Source organism: Lycium ferocissimum, chromosome 3 (genome assembly GCF_029784015.1).
Source record: "Lycium ferocissimum isolate CSIRO_LF1 chromosome 3, AGI_CSIRO_Lferr_CH_V1, whole genome shotgun sequence".
Classification (NCBI taxonomy): Eukaryota; Viridiplantae; Streptophyta; class Magnoliopsida; order Solanales; family Solanaceae; genus Lycium; species Lycium ferocissimum.
Window position 1 is genome coordinate 70,455,208 of NC_081344.1, and position 18,714 is coordinate 70,473,921.

General features: G+C 34.9%; 1 protein-coding gene across 4 annotated transcripts; it reads right to left on the reverse strand.

Annotated features, from left to right (window-relative positions):
• Positions 1-2,936: 2,936 nt before the first annotated feature.
• On the reverse strand, positions 2,937-14,740 carry LOC132050624 (peroxisomal ATPase PEX6). Of its 4 annotated transcripts, none has more exons than XM_059441980.1 (16): positions 14,603-14,740; positions 11,483-12,106; positions 11,032-11,275; positions 10,245-10,386; positions 9,297-9,480; positions 8,328-8,510; positions 7,377-7,649; positions 6,791-6,862; positions 6,110-6,196; positions 5,875-5,997; positions 5,696-5,806; positions 5,186-5,224; positions 4,969-5,090; positions 4,744-4,888; positions 4,049-4,129; positions 2,937-3,600 (listed from the first exon to the last, which is right to left on the reverse strand). In XM_059441980.1, exons 2-16 carry the CDS (start codon positions 11,864-11,866, stop codon positions 3,511-3,513), a joined length of 2,280 nt encoding a protein of 759 aa, XP_059297963.1. In that variant the 5' UTR covers positions 11,867-12,106; positions 14,603-14,740; the 3' UTR covers positions 2,937-3,510. The 4 variants fall into 4 exon arrangements, with proteins under 4 accessions (XP_059297963.1, XP_059297962.1, XP_059297961.1 ...); XM_059441979.1 differs by having other exon boundaries at positions 8,349-8,510; positions 14,358-14,698; XM_059441978.1 differs by having other exon boundaries at positions 4,049-4,110; positions 4,740-4,888; positions 14,358-14,698.
• Between the last annotated feature and the right edge of the window lie 3,974 nt (positions 14,741-18,714).

Here is an 18,714-nt window from a genome sequence, read left to right on the forward strand (position 1 = left end):
ATTTATGAAGTTTGGATCAAATTAGTGGGATCTAAATTTAGCTCAAAAAATGATGAGAGAGAAAAAAGAGATGAAAGAGAAAGAAAGAAGAAAAGAGAGAGAAAAAGAACATGGTTTTGGTGTGTAATATTTCTATTTTTTTTTTTTTTATTTCATTTTGTTCAGGTTAACTGTTTTTTTTTTTCTAAAAAGAGAAAGAAAAAACTGTTTTTTGCCTTAACTGTAAAATGTGTTTTTTGTACTTCAAGGTTTTCTATTTTTACCTAAACTGTAAAAAGTTGGTCATGAGCTACCTCCCAACTGTTGAACAGTACCTTTCACCTTTGGCATATGTAGTCATTTTCACCAACCCTTTTTTCTTTTTGGATTTTAACTGTTTTTTTTTTTCCTTAAACGGTATATGCAATGGAGCCTGCCTATTTTAGTTCGCGCCGCATAGGATTTATTAAAGGAATTTCTCCTTATCTAGAATCTTCCCATATCCCGGGCTCGAAACTAAGATTTCGATTAAAGGAGTTTTTGATCTCATCCGTCGCATATATGCGTGGAGCCTTCTTTATATATGCATTGGAGCCTTTTATTTTGATTATATGTTGCGTATCGAGATTTTTGGTTAAAAAAAAATTCTCTCACCAGTTAATCTTTGATGATAGATTTTAAATGCTCATTATCTGATAAAGGATACCATTAGTTCAATATTTCACCGCATAAGATTCATTAAAGAAAAAAGTACTCCCTATTAAAAAAAATTATTTTCATGGCTTGAAATTAAGACGTAATTAAGGGTGCAGGGTATCATCCACTCTATCTATCCTTTGGTGGTCAATCACTTTCAGTAGTTCCACTATCACTAAAATTTATATTTAATGAGTTGATCATTGAAATTCTTAGGTTGAACACATTATTTTTATAAAATTGAGTTTAGTTAAACTGACGAGAAAAGGTTGCATCTGCTTGTAGCTTAACTTCTAGTCAGATTTTAATTATTGTTCTCTGATATTAGTAGAATTTAACAAAAAACTTAAATTATTTCAGCTCGTGAAAATTTAGTTTTTTAAGTTTTTACAAAATGTCACTGTAAGTGAAAAACACATGTACATGTCGAGATCAATAGCAGTCAATGAAGTAGGTGAAAATTTTGGAAATCAACATTTAAAATTCATTTAAAAATAAAAAATGTTAGGTATTTTTTTCAATCTATCTAAACGCCCTTAGTAGATAGAGTTATTATTTGTGCCAGTATTGATAGACAATAACAAATATTCTATGAATTAATTGAAGTGCTCTTAAGTGTTAATAAAAAAGTTTAACAACATCCAAGACCTTGCTTGTCGAGATCAATTTATGTGGACTAACTAATCTAGAAATACTTCTCCTAGTCAGTAGGCAAGAATCTCCATTTTAACTAAATATATAAATCTTCTGACTGATGTTTCGTAGCCCAATTCTTTATTTATGCCAAAATGAGTAAACTTCCCACCACCGCGGAACCATTTTTTTGTGCGGATTGTCCTTCAAACGCACTGGTCTTTAATTTTTTGCCTCTCAAATTGTTGGTCTTTAATTTTTGCGTTTCGCTTAAAAGAGTAGCTGAAATATTCTGAAATTATGTGTTTGAATCCCTGATCAGACAAAAGTTTGCCCGAATAGGCCTAATTTTGCTATCAAATTCTGTCTTGCGAATTATTATTTTTTTGCGGCGGGGTTCGAACTCGGAAATCGAGTATTAGGCGAAAGGCAAAATTGGGGGCAGAGCGAATTTGAGGGCAAAAATTAAAGACCACCCCGAATAAGGGCAATCGTGCAAATTGCCTGTGCGGAACTAGAAGTCGAAGCAGGGATTTAGCTGAACTTAATAATTTTAATTCAAATCTTGCATATGTATTAATAAATTCATATAGGGATCTAATAGCTCGATTTTGGTTCGTGGTTCACTACCTGAACTTTCACGTTATTCGTGAGAATTTGAATTCCCACGTTGTAATCTGCTTCCCTTTTTCCCCTTCTCTACCCCTATGTAATTAAATGCAATTAAAAAAAAGTACTAACAAATTCATTAAGTAAATGCAAAGCTCAGTTACTAACATGATATCACTAGGGGCAGAACCAAGTAGGGCCAATGGGAGTCATCTGAACTCCGTTAATTAAAATTATTATTATTATATATATATATACGTCCTAATCTCTCTCTCTCTCTCTCTCTCTCTCTCTCTCTATATATATATATATATATATATATATATATATATATATATATATATATATATATATATATAAGTACCACAGAAATCTTTAAAACTATATATATATATATATATATATATATATATACATAAGAAGGGTTGTAGTAAATTAACGAAAAATATAAGATTTATATATAAGAGGGTTGTGGTAGATTAGCAACTTATGCAAAACTTATTTGGGACTGAGGCATAGTTATTATCGGTAGTGTGAGAAATTCATATGCTACTTCAAGTATATTTTATTTCTATATATATAGCCATAAAGAAAGATGTCATTTTCAAGATCTAATCAGCTTTGTCCTTGAATGTGCATAGTTATCCTTATCCATATTAGAGAAATACTCTAAAGAGATGGTGACACTGAATATTCTCTTTGTGATCCCTTTAGGCCGGCAATCGTGCAATCATCTTTTTTTTTTTTTTTTCTATAAGTAATAATACATGGAAATATAACTAGAGGCAAGCAAAATAGTTTTAGTACAGGTGATAATAAATTAAACAACAACAACATACCCAGTGAAAATAAATTAAAGATCTTAAATAAAAATATTTCCACCCACCCAATATTCGCATCAAATGGAGTAATAAGTAATCACAACTAGATATGAAAATGTATATTAATCAATGATTTAAGTAAATAAAAGATTATATAAAAGATGTATATTTATTAGCTTAGTGTCAAAATACTAAATGCCGGTAAGTTTTCTTCAGCACAGAAAGATCATAGTGAATAACAATATATTAATATCGAGTTCTTCATTGCAAAATCAAATATTACATGATTTTGAAATGGAAGTGGATGGAATTTATTGTATACAAATGCACAAAGCCAAAATCAACAACTCACTGCCACTTAACTTTAGCAGAATGACAACTATTGTCAACAATGACTCAAAATGGAAAGTGGATAGCACCCTCATCTAACATGACAAATGCCACTACCAACACTAATCTATCTCGAGTATCCTTTCCTTTTCCCTTTTTATCTTTCTTCTTCCCCGTCGTCCACGACAAAAACGACTCCAAAAATCCAGACGCGTAAAGGAGAAGCGTCGGCAGGGACATTTGGAAAGTCGTGACTCAAAGTCCTCACCCATCAATAGGAGGAAGCCTAATCGTGCACGGAGAGGAAAGAACAAACACTTCATCCTAACGGGAATGAGCAACAACAAAAGTGAAGATAAGGGTGCCTCGAGCAGCCCCATTTAGAAAGCAGGGTGGAAGGTTTCGGGCTGTGGAGGCAGCTTGCCGGGCGACTCGTCTTCTATCATCTTGATGATCCTTCAAACTGTTCCCGAAGCAACTCATACTTTTTAAGCTCGGCCATAGACAACGAAGGAGAGATCTCTCCCAAGACCTTCAAAATGGAGAAAGATGATCATTTCAATAGCAGCATAGGAGATATAGACAATCCTCTTTATAACGACATCGTTTGTCGGGATATTTTTTACTGCTATCGTGAAGATGTTGTAATAGAGAAAATATAACATACATAAAAAATTGGTTCCAAAGAAAACTAGATCATTATAAGTGAAGTGTTTTTATAAAGGATGGTTGTTATAAAGAGGTCTATATCCACACACAGAGGCAGATTTAGCCTGGTTAACGTGAAATCGACACGGAACTTAATATATAAGTGAAAAATTACTAAAAGTTCCAATGACTTTTAAACTCTGAACCCATATAACGTATGCAATGAACTGAGTGATAAATCATTTAAAGGCTGAACTCATGGGTTTATTCTGGATCCACCTGCGTCCACCCATAGAGAAACCTCAAAAACATTCTGTTAATGGCTGTCTTACCTTTAAAAAATCCTCATATTCCACGACAATTGAGTCATCCAGATCATCTGAACCAGTTGAATCTGAACCCGAAGCTAATGCCTACAGCAAAAACGTTAAAATTGCTTAATATCTTTCAGGAAACAGCTGTGACTACGGCTGGCAAAATGGTTTTAAAAAACAAGTAGCCATCCAACCCGATCCATCAGACAAGGGTTGGAAAGCTGAATTTTTGAAAACGGATCAAATATGGATATTATCCACTAAAAGTCGGATATCCATATTATTAATTCCCATTTGTCTGCTTGTTATTTTTCAGGAGTTCTTGCTTTCTTGCTTTCTGGGAGTCTAAGCTTATTTTTGCTTTAGCTTGTGTTCTCACCTGACTATTCCCGAAACCATGGATAACATCCATATTATCCATCGGTTAACCCATTTTCTATTCATGTTAAATATGGGTGAGTCGGATATTTTATCCGTTTTTGTTTAACCCGTTTTCGACCCGCCCATATCTAATCCGACCTGCCCGTTTGCCACTCCTAGCTATGACCGTAGTGCAGAAAAAGTTATACTCATATTTAATAAATTCAGATACCATCGTTTTTTTTTTTTTTTTTTAGAATTGCTAGATTACCCTTAGCTAGCTATAGCACTGACAGTACAGGTAAAGTAGAATACCGATCTGGATATTAGCAATATGGGATGAAAACACACACCTTGCGTTTCGCAGCATGAAACCAAGCATCAGCGCACAGCGCATACATGTCAGCCCCCGTGAAGTTTGGCGGACACCTTTTTGCTATTGCAAGTAGAGATATATCTTCTTTCAATTTAAACTTCCGTGTTAGCGCTTTAAGGACCCTAAAAAGTTATAAGGAATTCAAGACATCGACCAGAGAATACAAAGATAAGTACAGCAGACGGTCAGAATATAAAAGTACCTCTCCCTGTACGAGGCTTCAGAATTAACACCAACATAAAGGAGCTTATCGAATCGCCCAGGCCTCAAAAGGGCGGGATCTATAAGATCAGGCCTGTTGCTAGCTCCAATAATAAACAAGTTCTGTTATAAGAGAGGGGCCAAGGGTTAAATCTACACATAAGACACTACAAAGAGAAGAAAAAGCTACTTTATGATTTGAGTAGAGTGGCTATAACCTGGGTAGAGTCGTTCAGGCCATCAATCTCAGCAAGCATCTATAAATAACATAGGTTTGGTATACCAAGCAGTATATTAGTGGGGAGATGAAAAAAATATGACAAATAAACCAATGGGGTTTATAGTACTTTTGATCCCTCAATTATTGGTAAATTATAGTTTTGGTCCTTGTAATATCTGACTAAACGTATTAAACTTCAATTAATTGAAATGTGCACTTTGGATCCTTTTGCTTGTGAATATTCACAAATTTACCAAAATCATTATCTGTTTCACCACATAATTCCTTGTGATATGTTAAGCTTGTATTGTTACTCCATATTTGACGGTAATATAGCTCTAAAAGCAGTTTAAATGCAATATATTTCCTACTTACAGGGCTAAAAACACACATTTAATTAAGTAAAGGTAAATTGTGGTTCGTCAGATATTACAAGGACCAAAAGCAGAATTTACCAAAAACTAAGGGACCAAATATGCTATTATCCCTAAACCAATGTATTCGGTACCTGAGAAACCACTCGATCCATTACGCCACCGGAGTCTCCAGAAGCACCCCTGGCAGGAGCAAGCGAATCAAGTTCATCAAAGAAGATAACACATGGTCGAGCTGATCTGGCCTGCAATGTTGCAGAAGAATTGAAAATATTTTCTGGAAACATCCTTACAAAAGCATAAAATAGATTACCTTCTGAAAAATGTCCCGGACATTTTTCTCTGACTCTCCTATGTACATGTTAATCAACTCGGGCCCTTTCACGCTAAGAAAATTCAGGGAGCATTCAGTAGCAACAGCTTTCGCCAATAAAGTCTGAACAATTCAACAGAACGTTAATAATGAATACTGTATTATAGACGACCACGAACAGGACTGGACAATACGGATGATGTGTGACACCATATAAAGCAACTCATAGACTCACTTTTCCGGTACCAGGAGGGCCATAGAAAAGAACCCCAGATCGCTTGCGCAATCCAGACGAAAACAAGTCCTTATGTAAAAGAGGTAGCTGCATTTCAAATGAAGAAGACAATGTAAGTCACATCATCCGAAAGATAACAGAAATGAAAAGTTATAACTCCAGAAAAGTACAACTTTTACTTCGACACACGTGAGCATAATCAAGTATCAACTTTAAAAGAAGGTTTATTCACTTTAGTTTTTACAAGTGTTATGTGGAAGTAGGGGTGGAAAATTAACCCATAAAAACATGACCCGCCCAACCCATTCAAGCCCATAAGCCTAACCCATTTCAGCCCATCTACAAAATGGGCTGATATGTAGCCCAAATTGGGCTGACATTTAGCCCCAATTGACCCATAGAAACCTTGTCAAAAAAATTTTAAAAAGACTTTTTGTAGTTTGATATGTTAAATATAGCTATAATAAAGAAAAAAAAAGTAGTTTTAGTAGGTACTTAAAAAATTATTAACGAACAAACAAAGAAATTAAAACTTCGTAAGATTGGGTGGTTTGGGTTATGACAGGCTTTTTAGCGCAACCCATTTCAGCCCTTTACCCGCCCTTCCATTAACTTAGCCCATTTTGACCCCCTCAAATTCAGTCCAACCCACCCATTTGACACCCCAAGGTAAAGCAATACCTGTACAGTGTCCAAAATTGATTTCTTCACGTCCTCAAGCCCACCAACGTCTTCCCATTTGACATTTGGAACCTACAGTAGTGTAAACCAGATATATAAGCATTTACTCAAGCAGCATTAGACTTTTCAAGACAATATTTGACTGCCTGTATTGCCGTCCAAAACTACACGAAAGATGTACCAAACCAATATAAGCAGTCAGCACATTAGAGTCCAAGGGCTGATAGCCTCTCCGCTACGAGTTCATCTGAACCAATAAATTTCGACAGGGTATAGATATATATGTAGCAATATACTAAACTATCAACAAATATCAGATCAGAACCCATAAGTTTAACATTACAATGAATTCACGGCTGAAAATCTTAAAAGTTGAACCCATTAAATTTAAATTATGGATCCGCCTCTGTTAGAGTCCAATAGTGAAGTGCAGAAGATCTGAACTTTAGCAAAATCACAACCCCCACAACCACCCCAAATAAAAACAATAACTTTAATGCTTCGTTTTCTTGAAGAAAGCATTAATATGCTGAGCAACTCCAACCATAAGATTAGTTTTGTTTACAAAATTATTTCCTGATTTTACCTTTGGAGTACCCAATGCTGTTGCATTTCTTTTCTTTGATCGTTCCAGTGATTTCATTACATCTTCTTGGCTAAGGGACTTTGCCGATTCATGTGAGCCATTATTCTCGATCGACTTGCTCTCATGAGAACCCTCCCTCAGATGCTCAACCTCCTGACTATCACGACTAAGGACTAGATTTGCACCAGCATCAGCAACTAAAGCTCGCAGATCCCTTGGCATGAATCCTGATGTCTGACCAACCAAATCTTTCACAAGGTCCTCCAAAGAAGTCTGCACAAAAATGATGACAAATGGCACCCATTACTTCAGTTATTAGAAAATAACAGAAAGGAATAGCTAAGAGCCATTTCATTATGTGTCTCCTCCCCACCCACAGGAGCGGAGTTATCCATTTAGTTACGGGTTCGGCCGAACCCAGTAGCTTTTGTCCAAACCCTGTATTTGTATTAAGAAATTCATTGAATATGTACAAATTATTAATTTAGAACCCAATAACTATAAAGGACTAAAATCCAAAACCCATAAGTTCAAATCCTAGCTCAGACTCTGCCCACCCGCCCCTTTTCTCTCACCCTTTACACTTTGCAAGTTCCCCAATAAAATAATTGAAGTAAATTCAATTGAAATAATTAGAAAATTAAAAAATACTACTCCTAGATTTCTAATGGTGATTCTAATGAATAATTCATCAATGACAAAAATAAACAATTCTGTGCAATTTTGTCCTTATATCTTATTAACAATCGAAATATGTCGAAAGAAAAAATCTCTATTTTATAGGGCTTCTTTCTATACCTATGAATTCTACCGGACCTAGAAACGATACATTGGATGAAATTATGGGCATTTTCACACAGATTTTCACTTGCAATAGTGCTCTTTTGGCCTATAGCCACTAAAGTGTAATATAAGACCTGGTTTAGAGAAGGTAACATCAAGTTTACTTACATTTGGAAGTAGTTCACTAACATGTTGAAGAGACTGGGAGAGCATTTCCTTCCTTTGTGCTTCATTCAATGGATCCATCTTAATCTCATGACTGAAACAACGCCTAATAGTTGGTGGAAGGCCTTCAGGACTATCAGCAGCAGCAACTAACAGCACTGGGTGCCGATTTACGGGTTGAGCAACCTTCAGAAAGAGGGGTGGCAATAGAAGGTCATATTCTGTCATTGCTACCAACATTTAAAAAGTAGTTAACAAAATTAAGAGGACTTAGCTCCAACGAGCGGACAACCTAAAAGAGATTTTATGTAGCAGACATGTTTTGAATTTCAACCAAATGCAGCTATTTTGACTCAAATTTCTACAAAGAATGAGTGGGCCTAGTCTTGATAACTATTACATGGATCCATTTTTACCATGTGTTCTGCAACTTCTGCACAATTCTGACTAGTGATTATGAAACTATCTCAAGGATAATTTAACTTTCTGAGTCTTCCTCTTCCTTTATACTCCCTCCATCCCATATTGCTTGGCCACTTTCCCTTTTGCATGCCCCTTAAGAAATCATAATAAATAAAAGATGTATTTTACTACCTTACCCCTATTTCTCTCCAATAAATACATTCTAATAAACATTGACTATTTTCAAGAACATTTAAAACTGAGGGTAAGATGTGAAAGATTTAATTAATTTTATCTTGGTTTTGTAAATGAACAAGTAATTTGGGACATATATTTTTAGTAAAGTGGCCAAATAATATGGGACGGAGTGAGTATTCACATACATATGAGCATGAATCCAAGTACATTATAACAAGACGAAAAAAGTTGAAAAAGAGAACAGGAAAGAAAAGCAAACCAATCCAATTGATGATGATCATGATAATTCACAAGAAAATTCATCAACACCGTTCAGTTTTATATGACTGACACAAAGGCATGAAAAATAAAGGAACTTGGATTATATCTTACATCATGAGCATTTGACTTTCCTTCTGAGTAGATTTCTTCATCTTCAGCAATTGGCTCAGTAAATTCCTTTATGACAGATGCAACTTCTAAGTTCATACCAACTTGGTCATGTGGTGAACCCTCGTTAGAGGCTAGGTTCTTGAAGACCTCAAAATGACGAAGAAGTAGAATAGTAGGAGAGTATCTGTAGTGAAAATTGATTTCAAAGTAATAAAAGAACACATTAAAGACATCCAAGTTTTTTAACGCCGATATACTTGACACTGTTTGACAAGTGGATTTAAAATAGAGGGAAATGGACTTAATCGAGGTAGTTTAACAGGCAGACCCCAGTGCCAGAAGGCTCCTGCCTATGCAGGCCCAGGGGAAGGCGAATATTACTCTATACATGTTCAAAATCATTTTCGAAATGTTTTATAAGTGGGTAGTTGGTCTATACAGACAATGTCAAAAAATATTAATTAAAGAATATAAATTAGGTGTACGTTATTTGTATTACTATTTTTTTATAACCATGGTGTCCAGGCCACCTTGCACGCACCTCGACTAATTTCACAGAGGTACCTGCTATTTCCGCCAGCATAGGTTCCGGGCTACTTTGTCCACCTAGGCTCGGACAAATGGGAAGAACTCACCAAGTGTGTTTGACTCTGCTTGAATTTGAACTTGAGGTCTCATGGTTCTTAACTCACTTTATTGACCACAATTTTAATTTCTCGTATATGGAAGATGATCCCACTTAGCATAAGACCCAAATAAAGTTGAAAGAAGTGAATGGGAAAGTAGCTTATATAAATTGGAAGAGAGGAATGATTTAGAGACCATCATGAAATATATGAGAAACCAAAACAAGGAGTAATTATTTAAACGTGAAGATTTTTCATACGTAATGCTAGAGCTCCAAAGTAGTAAGATAATAGATAATAAATCCTATGCAATCTAAATTACCTGCGAGCCATACTGAAGGTTTCAGCCAGGGCAGCAGATGTTTTTCTATCAGAATTTGCAAATATGCTTTGACAGTTATATTCCACTACATGAAGGCCTAATTGACGAGCAACAAATTTAACCACAGTTCTCTTCCCACATCCTGCAGAAAATTTTGAAATCATCCATCAATGACACAAATTACTTTACAAATAGACAAAGCTGCAGCTGTTACCTGCATAATTTTTTTGTAAAGTACATTTAAAAATATCTATCGATGAGAACCATATAATCACATTTCCGGTAACTTAAACATTATCTTACTCATCCACTATAGACGAATAAACCACATTCATTTTTTTAAAATCCAAACACTGAACTCCCGACCTAGAGAATATGCTGATACGTAACGAACTTGAAAAACATTATGTTATTTTCTGCAACTTCATGTGAACAGTGTCAAAAGAGAATACTCCCTCCGTCCCATTTTATGGGAAGTTGTTATGATTTGGGGAGTCAAGACAGTTTTTTCTTTGACTATAATTTTTCTCCAGCTTTTTAAGAATATTTTGAATCATTAGCTATGTTGACTTGTAGTACTTCTCGTGTAGTTTTCAAACATGTACATTTCATTTTAACATATTTGAAGAATCTATACCTAAATTCATAGTCAAAGTCTCTGAACCCCTTCACATAAATTGGGACAGACGGAGTGCCATAAAGCAATTAAGAAAAGAAAAGAAGTTCAAAATGTATCCAGTAAGTAGCATCTTCCAATTAACCAGCAGATGACAAAGTCTAGACGTACCAGTCAAGCCATGCAACAACACAACAACCCGAAATTTTGATGAAAGGGCTGATGGACATAATGGTGGTATAAGTATGGAGGCTAAAGTCTTCACCGTGCTCCCTTGTAAAGGCAGGGAACCTCGTGGTCGAGGAATCAAGAAATCTGGAGGAACAGCAGAAGGTACATTCCCTCCAAGTATAAGGGCAGTTCGAGTACGGTTGACTCTTAGAACAGATTCTTCGGAAGGTTCCATGGCCACAACCTGGGATACTTATAAGAGTGAGTGTCAAGGCATTTAAGTTACTCATTAATCTATGATGAGAAATTGACAAAAATGGTCCCTTATTTCTGGGAGTAGGTTCAAAACTGTTCAGAGCATACTTAAGGGACTATTTTGAACCTACTCTCAAACATAAGGAACCATTTTTGTCAGTTTCTCACCTATGACAGTAAGAAATAAAACTTAAACCTTGAAATATATGAGGTCAGGACCACCATTTTGCTTCTTTTGACTGCAAGGGATGCACAGAGTCGATTTGCAGTTCCAGTTGATGCATACACTGAAAATATCACCTCTAGAAAGAAATCTATCCACTGCAAAGTACTTATTCAATTCCATATCGATCAACTCTTGACGATCTTCAGCCTCTATAGATGAATCTTTTTTAACTGAATCTAGGGTCCCACATTCCGGTATCTTCACAAAAGAAGCCCTCAGGTGTGTCGCATATTTTGGCAACTGATCCAAAGGTTCAAGTCCTAGACTAATGAGAGCATTATCTTTTCCACTCGCAATGTTATCTGATTTGGCCTCAAATATTGATGATAAAGCTTCTTTCCCCTGGTGAATCATTGATCTCAAGCATGATAAATGTACATTAAGGTTAAATGCCAGGATCGGAGATAAATAGGCAACTTCTCCTTCTGGTTCTGTACAGTCAGGATAGCTATACAATGGCAAGAGAAATGTTGTCAGAGAAGAATGCGATGGCGATGAGGTATGGTCAGATAAAACTTTGTCCGAACCGGGAGGATCTAGAACTACCACTTGTCCAATTCTTTGTTGATTTGTATTAACATTCTTGATGAGTACCTATTGAAAAAAAAAGAGAAGCACAAAGTCATACAGAATCATGTATCTCTAATAGTCTGCTAGGATAAGCTTCTAAAATCAGCTTATTTTGAAAAGTGCTTTTTAAAACGGTACTTTTGGTGAATTGTAGTTTGTGTTTGGCTAATCAATTTGAAAAGCACGTTTGAGCAGCAATTACTATGAGGCCAAGCTTTTAAAAAGTTCTTCTAGTGTATTTTCAAAAAAGTACTTTTGGGGAGAAGCTACTTTTTTCAGCTTCTGCTTCTACTCAAAAGCACTTTTTCTTCTCCTAAAAGCTTGGCCAAACACCTCAATATTCAGAAAAAGCATTTATTTATTTTGTTAATTTTGGCCTTGAAGAAGCTTGGCCAATCAGGCTATTAGTGAGGCAGAAACTAGTTAAGACGAGATCGATAAAAGGAGTAAGCTGTTGGTGGTAATTTTAGCTGCTAGACTAGCGTATATGTAAATAGTACTGTATCTTTACTGCTATATGCTTTCACAAGTAACCTTACTGCTACAGGGGAAATATGTTATTAGCTGCAAATTAACGCTCAGAAGATCATTTATGTGCCATAGTATTTGAGGTACGAAAGGAAGAGGCTAAATCCAAAATAGCAATCAACATGCCAAGCTGCCCCAAGTAGGCCAAGTAAGACTCCAATTTCAGGTAAACAAATACTCAAACCAAATAAATGAATGTGTCATGAATAATAATGAATCACTGTCTAATACTGAATCACTCTCTACACAGTCTCCATCTAAGACTTGCCATTTGGGGACAAAACTACAGCACTCCTGGATTTGAGCAAAGGCAGCATTTCAGCCAAAAATCGAAAAAGGAAACAAACAACGAGAAATCAAGAGCACCTATATCAACACTTCTTGGAGAAAATGGTGATCCTCAGAATTTAAATTAGCATAATATACAATATCGAATAAGGACAATAACCCAAATACTTCAGAAGATTGTTATTCATAAAAGTACGACTCACTAAAGTTCAGGTTTTGCGCACAATTCAACATATGGTATTAGAGTCAAAGCTCATTTCTCATCCTCCTCCATCAACAAGATTAGTTTTTTACTAAGTTTAAGTCTTTAGCCGAGGCAATATCAATTCAACATATTTTTCGAGTCTCATCCAGAGGCGGAGCTAGAATATAGGTTAAGAATTCGGCAGAACCAGTAGTTTTATTTTCTGACTGGCTATTTATGTCAATTTCTCAAATTAAAAGGGCAAGTTACACATTTGGCGGTTCGGCCAAAATTAATTACATCCGCAAGCCTAATATAAAAGAAATATGCAGTACTATGTATCAAAAAATGTGTAATTTACGTATATTATATATATTAACATACAAAAAAACATACATTTGTAGGCTATTTATGTAAATTTCTCAAATAAAATTGGGTATAAGCATTATACCAGTTCGAGGATCTCAAGGGTATTTTCATCTTCCTGTTTTTATCTAAGGATAACTAATCCTGGTACTATTATTCCACTATCTAGCAGGGATAACTAATCTAGATACTACTTCTAATCTCGGTATAACTTATATTCTGGGATTAGTAACCAAATAAGGGATAAAACAATGGGGAAATTTCAATAATGTACAATCTAGCATGCAAAATTACATTTGTGTAGCCATATTTTTAAATTACATCCCGCATAGCCACTTTTTCACAATATACAACATTATAAAACTTTAACATCTGGAGTAGACAATGTATCAACCTTGTATAAAAGTGTATAATAATGTATAAGAGGTGTTTATATCCAAGAAAATTCAATTGTATACAACAATATACAACATTTTTTCAATTGTAGTGAGGGTACAAATATAGAACAGGCTTTTGAAGTGAGGGGTACAAATTGGGCAATTTCGGGTAATTTTACAAACATTGGCTATTTCGGGTAATTATTTTTCCTAAATAGTCATAGAGGGTTATTTTCCCTAAAACAATTACTAAATTTTTATCTCAAGATTATTTATCCCAAAAGAACCAAATGTTTCCTTCTTTTTCCACCATAGTTGATTATTTACACATTTGGACAGCCAACCAAAATTAATTACATTCAATAGCCTAATACAACAACAACATACCCCTACCTTGGGAAGTAGGGAAGCTGTTGCTGGCTATTTTATGTATATTAATATACAAAAAATATACAGTTGCTGGCTATTATTTTTCGAGGCGGCTATTTATGTAAATTTCTCAAAATAAAGATTGGGTATAAGCATATCTTACCAGTGAACCAGAAGTAATACAAAGTCTTCTTAACTGATTACTAGTTATCCCAACCAAAGCAGAATCATCAACATTAACAATTTTTGCATCTTTTGATACTTGTAGAATTCCAGCTCTCAATTGTACTGTTGACAATAATGAAATTTGACTTTGGGTTTGGGTTTCTAAATTTAGAAGTGAATTTAGTAGATTTTTTGTTGAAGAAAGAATTAAGGGTTTCCTTTTTTCAACCATAATTGACTGACCTGGAATTAGTTTTGTTGCAATTTGCTGTTAATTTGGGAATTGAGCAAATCAAGAAAGGAACTTAACTGCTTCAAACTTATTTTGTCAGCATAATGTTCGGGTCGGGTCGAATCGGGTCGGACTCTATATTTGGGTCGGACTTTTAAACAAATCCTAAAAAAAAAGAGTCACTTTCTATAGAAATTGTGTTAATTCTTGTCTGACCTTCCTTTTGAAATGTCTTCTCTCGAGCCGACCAAGGGGGTTCAAATATATGAAGAAGTAAATATACGAAGAAGTCAAGGTATTATGTATATATATATAAAATAATTTTATATATAATATTAAATAGTTCGGATTTAGTTGTATATATCGAAAATAAAACTTTTATCTCCTTCTCGAGGTAGGGATAATTTTGCCCTAACAATAAATTGTTGAATTATATTGGGTATGTTATTTTGTTGTTGACTAATTTTGATTTTAAAGACTGAGAAGGATTATTTGCGAAGTATTTTCACTTTTTAGATCACATGTCGAAATATAGCCAGCATTTGCAAAATAAGTAAAAGGGTCAAAAATACTCGTGAATTATGTAAGATATGTCAATTTTACCCTCTGTTATGTTTCTTTGAAAAATATATATAGGCTTAAAATAACTAGTCAAATTCAAAAAATGTTAGTTCTACTAATGGTGGCTCCAAAATAAGAAAAGTGGCTAATTTTACTCTTGCACTATTTAAAATGGGTTTCTATCTGGGATTTGGAATTTATGAATTTGCAGATTTTTTTTTGGAAGAAAAAACCTAAAGGCTTTCTTTTTTCAAACCATAGTTGAGAATATGTATAAACCCCTAGTTGCAATTTGATTTTAACATGGGAATTTGAAGTTCATAATTGGTAGAAAGGATTGGGTTTATGGTGATTGAATTTGCAGGCAAATTGAGCAAATCAAGAAAGGAGGTTTATGTTGTTAGGTTCGGGTCGATTTCTTATTTGGGTCGGACCTCTAACTAATAATTAAGGGGGAAAGGGTCAAAAATGCCCCTAAATATATTCTCCGTTATAAATTTGGATCAAAAATACCCCTCTCGACATTAAAGTTTTCAAATATAACCCTATCTTAACTGAAATTCCCAAATCTAGCAAAAATTTTTAAACCCGACCCACCTACATAAAAAACTCGCGTTAGAAATTAACAAATGGGTTATTTATTTAGTTGGATCGGATTTAAATGGAGCGAGTTTAGAAATGAAATCGGTTTATTTTGGAAATTTTCGTTAAGATAGGGGTATATTTGAAAACTTTAACGACGGAAGGGGTATTTTTAACCCATATTTGTAATGAATGATATTTTTAGCCCTTTTTCCAAAGTAGAGGGGTATTTTTGACCATTTTTCCAATAATTAAGACAATCCTCAAAACAACCACTATTTTCTTTTTGCGGTTAGAAATTGCATTTAACTGGTCACATTTTTATCTTTACATCTGGGAGTTTTATGTCCTAGGACGTACGCACATCTTATCGTACTTTTGTAGAGTAGAGAGGCCCTTGATTCAAAAGAAAATAGATAGCAAAAATAGTAATACACATCGAAGAATTATGCAATAATTGAGTATTGCCGCTAAATGTAACAGAAAAGAGAAGAGATATGGTCAGAATTTGCAAAATACTCCTCTATCTATTTAAAATAGGCCAACTTTATCATCTGTTATGTTTTTGGCACAAAAATACCATCGCCCGTTATGTTATTGGTCAAAATGTCCTCCAATAAAGTGAAATAACTCAAAAATATCCTTCCTCCTTGGCTCCAAATAATGAAAAATTGGTCAATTTGATCCTTGAACTAAAGGTTTTTTTTTTTTTCTTTTTTTTCCAATCATAATTGATTGACCTGGAAGTTCTGTTGGAACCTAAAAATGAAGCAAATCAAGAAAGGAGAGTTCACCATACAAAGAGACATGTTGACGCCAACATGGACCTTACTGTTTCAAACTTATGTTGTCAGTAATATGGGTGTCAATGGTACAGTTCGAGCGGTTATTTTATAAAATTTACTTCATATTAATTTTCCAGTTATTCGATTTTGTAGAACTAAAATTAGACTTTTCGAAACGTCCCACATTTCGGTATCGGTGCGGTTGGGTTAATTTTCTAATTATAATTGATTGACCCGGAAGTTCTTTTGGAACTTAAAAATTGAGCAAAGCAAGAAAGGAGAGTTAACCATACAAAGAGATATGTTGACGCCAACACCGACGTTAACTGTTTCAAACTTATGCTGTCAGTATAGTGTTCGGGTCGGATTTTAGAATGGGGTCGGAGCTCTTACCAATAAGGGCAATTCGCACCTTCGTTTGGGGTGGTCTTTAAATTTTGCCCCTCATATTTGAAATCTTTAAATTTTGCCCTTCGGCTAAAACCCATAGGTTCCAGGTTCGAACCCACGCGCAGTCAAAATTTTAAAAAAAATTCGTAAGGCAAGTTTAAATTTTTCTATGAAGGAATTACCAAAGTTATACGGACCGTATGATATACTATATAAATCAGATGGCATAAGTATATTTTGATAATTCATAGATCCGGCATAAAAGTTTGCCCATTAAAAGTATGCCCCCACCGCGTAACTTCATGATAGGAATTACCAAAGTTATGTCGGATTATATTACCGCCTTAATGGGAGGACTTGGCATAAGTATGCGGGTTTTTTGATAATTCCTTCTGGGATTATGGGGTCCGGCATTAAAGTTTGCCCGTTAAAAGTATGCCCGCCGGCATAACTGTGAAGGAATTATCAAATCTGCCGGACCCGCATACTTATGCCAGAAACCGCCCATAAGGCATGAGTATGTCCGGCATAAAATGTGTAATTCCTTAACAAAAGTATTCATACACGCGACAAACCTTGTTTTGCGATTTTTTTTAATTTATGCTTGAGCGGGGTTCGAACTCGGAACCTCGTTGTTTATTACGAAAGCTCAAAGTTGCAATGCGAAGGGCAAAAATTAAAGACATTAATATGAGGGACATAATTTAAAGACCTACAATATGAGTGGGCAAAATTTAAAGACCACCCCAAAAGAAGGCCACTCCGCGCAAAAAAATGTACCAATAATTGGGACAATCCCAAAAAAACAGCCACTTTTGGGTGATTTAGAAACATGACCTTGGATGTCGCTAATTTTTGAATTTTTGACCCCACTTGGCTAATAAGTAAGGTCAGTAATTTTCTGTGTTATGGACTCACATATTAATATATTTCAGGGAAAAGAGTCAAAAATACCTCAGAACTATTCGAAATAGGTCACCTATACCTCCAGATTAATTTTTCGTGTCAAAAATCATTGCCAAAGGAAGCACGATCCACGGGTGGCCATTTAAGGCGTGAAAAGTGCCACGTGGAAAAATAATTTAAATATATGAAGAAGTAAATACACGAAGAAGTCAAGGTATTATGTATATATATATAAAATAATTTTAACATTGTATATACAATGTTAATTTTTCACTGAGGGAGTTCGGATGAACCCCTTGGGCCTACCTAGTTCTGCCCTTGCCGACAGTATATCGAAAATAACTTTTCTATCTCTTTGTAGACTTATCTTGCATAACACTTGTGAAATTAGACGGGTATGTTATTTTGTTGTTGACTAATTTTCATTTTTAAAGACTGAGAAAGATTATTTGCCAAGTATTTTCACTTTTTAGATCGCATGTCGAAATATAGCGAGCATTTGCAAAATAATTAAAAGGGAAAACGGTCAACAATACTCTTGAATTACGTAAGATATGTCAGTTTTATCCTCTGTTATGTTTTTTGCTCAAAAATAGCCTCGCCGTTACGTTATAGGCTCAAAATACTCTTCAACTAGTCAAATAGCTCAAAAATGTTCTTTCTACTAACGGTAACTTCAAAATAAAAAAAATGGCTAATTTTACTCTTGAACTATTTAAAATGGGTTTCTATCCGGGATTTGGTTTCTCTATTTAGGAGTGAATTTAGCAGATTTTTTGTGGAAGAAAAAACTGAAGGCTTTCTTTTTTCAACCATAGTTGAAAATCTGTATAAACCTCTAGTTGTAATTTGCGGTTAACATGTGGATGTAAAGTTCATAATTGGTTTAAAAAAAAGCT

What these genes read in the sequence shown, in the direction of transcription:
- LOC132050624 (XM_059441977.1), bottom strand. Translation starts at nt 14,591, where the DNA reads ATGGTTGAAAAAAGGAAACCCTTAATTCTTTCTTCAACAAAAAATCTA. An exon ending in CTGACCTCATATATTTCAAG is followed by an intron (nt 11,276 to 11,482) that starts GTTTAAGTTTTA and finishes TAAGTATCCCAG; the next exon opens with GTTGTGGCCATGGAACCTTC. An exon ending in GAAGCCTCGTACAGGGAGAG is followed by an intron (nt 4,889 to 4,968) that starts GTACTTTTATAT and finishes ATAACTTTTTAG; the next exon opens with GGTCCTTAAAGCGCTAACAC.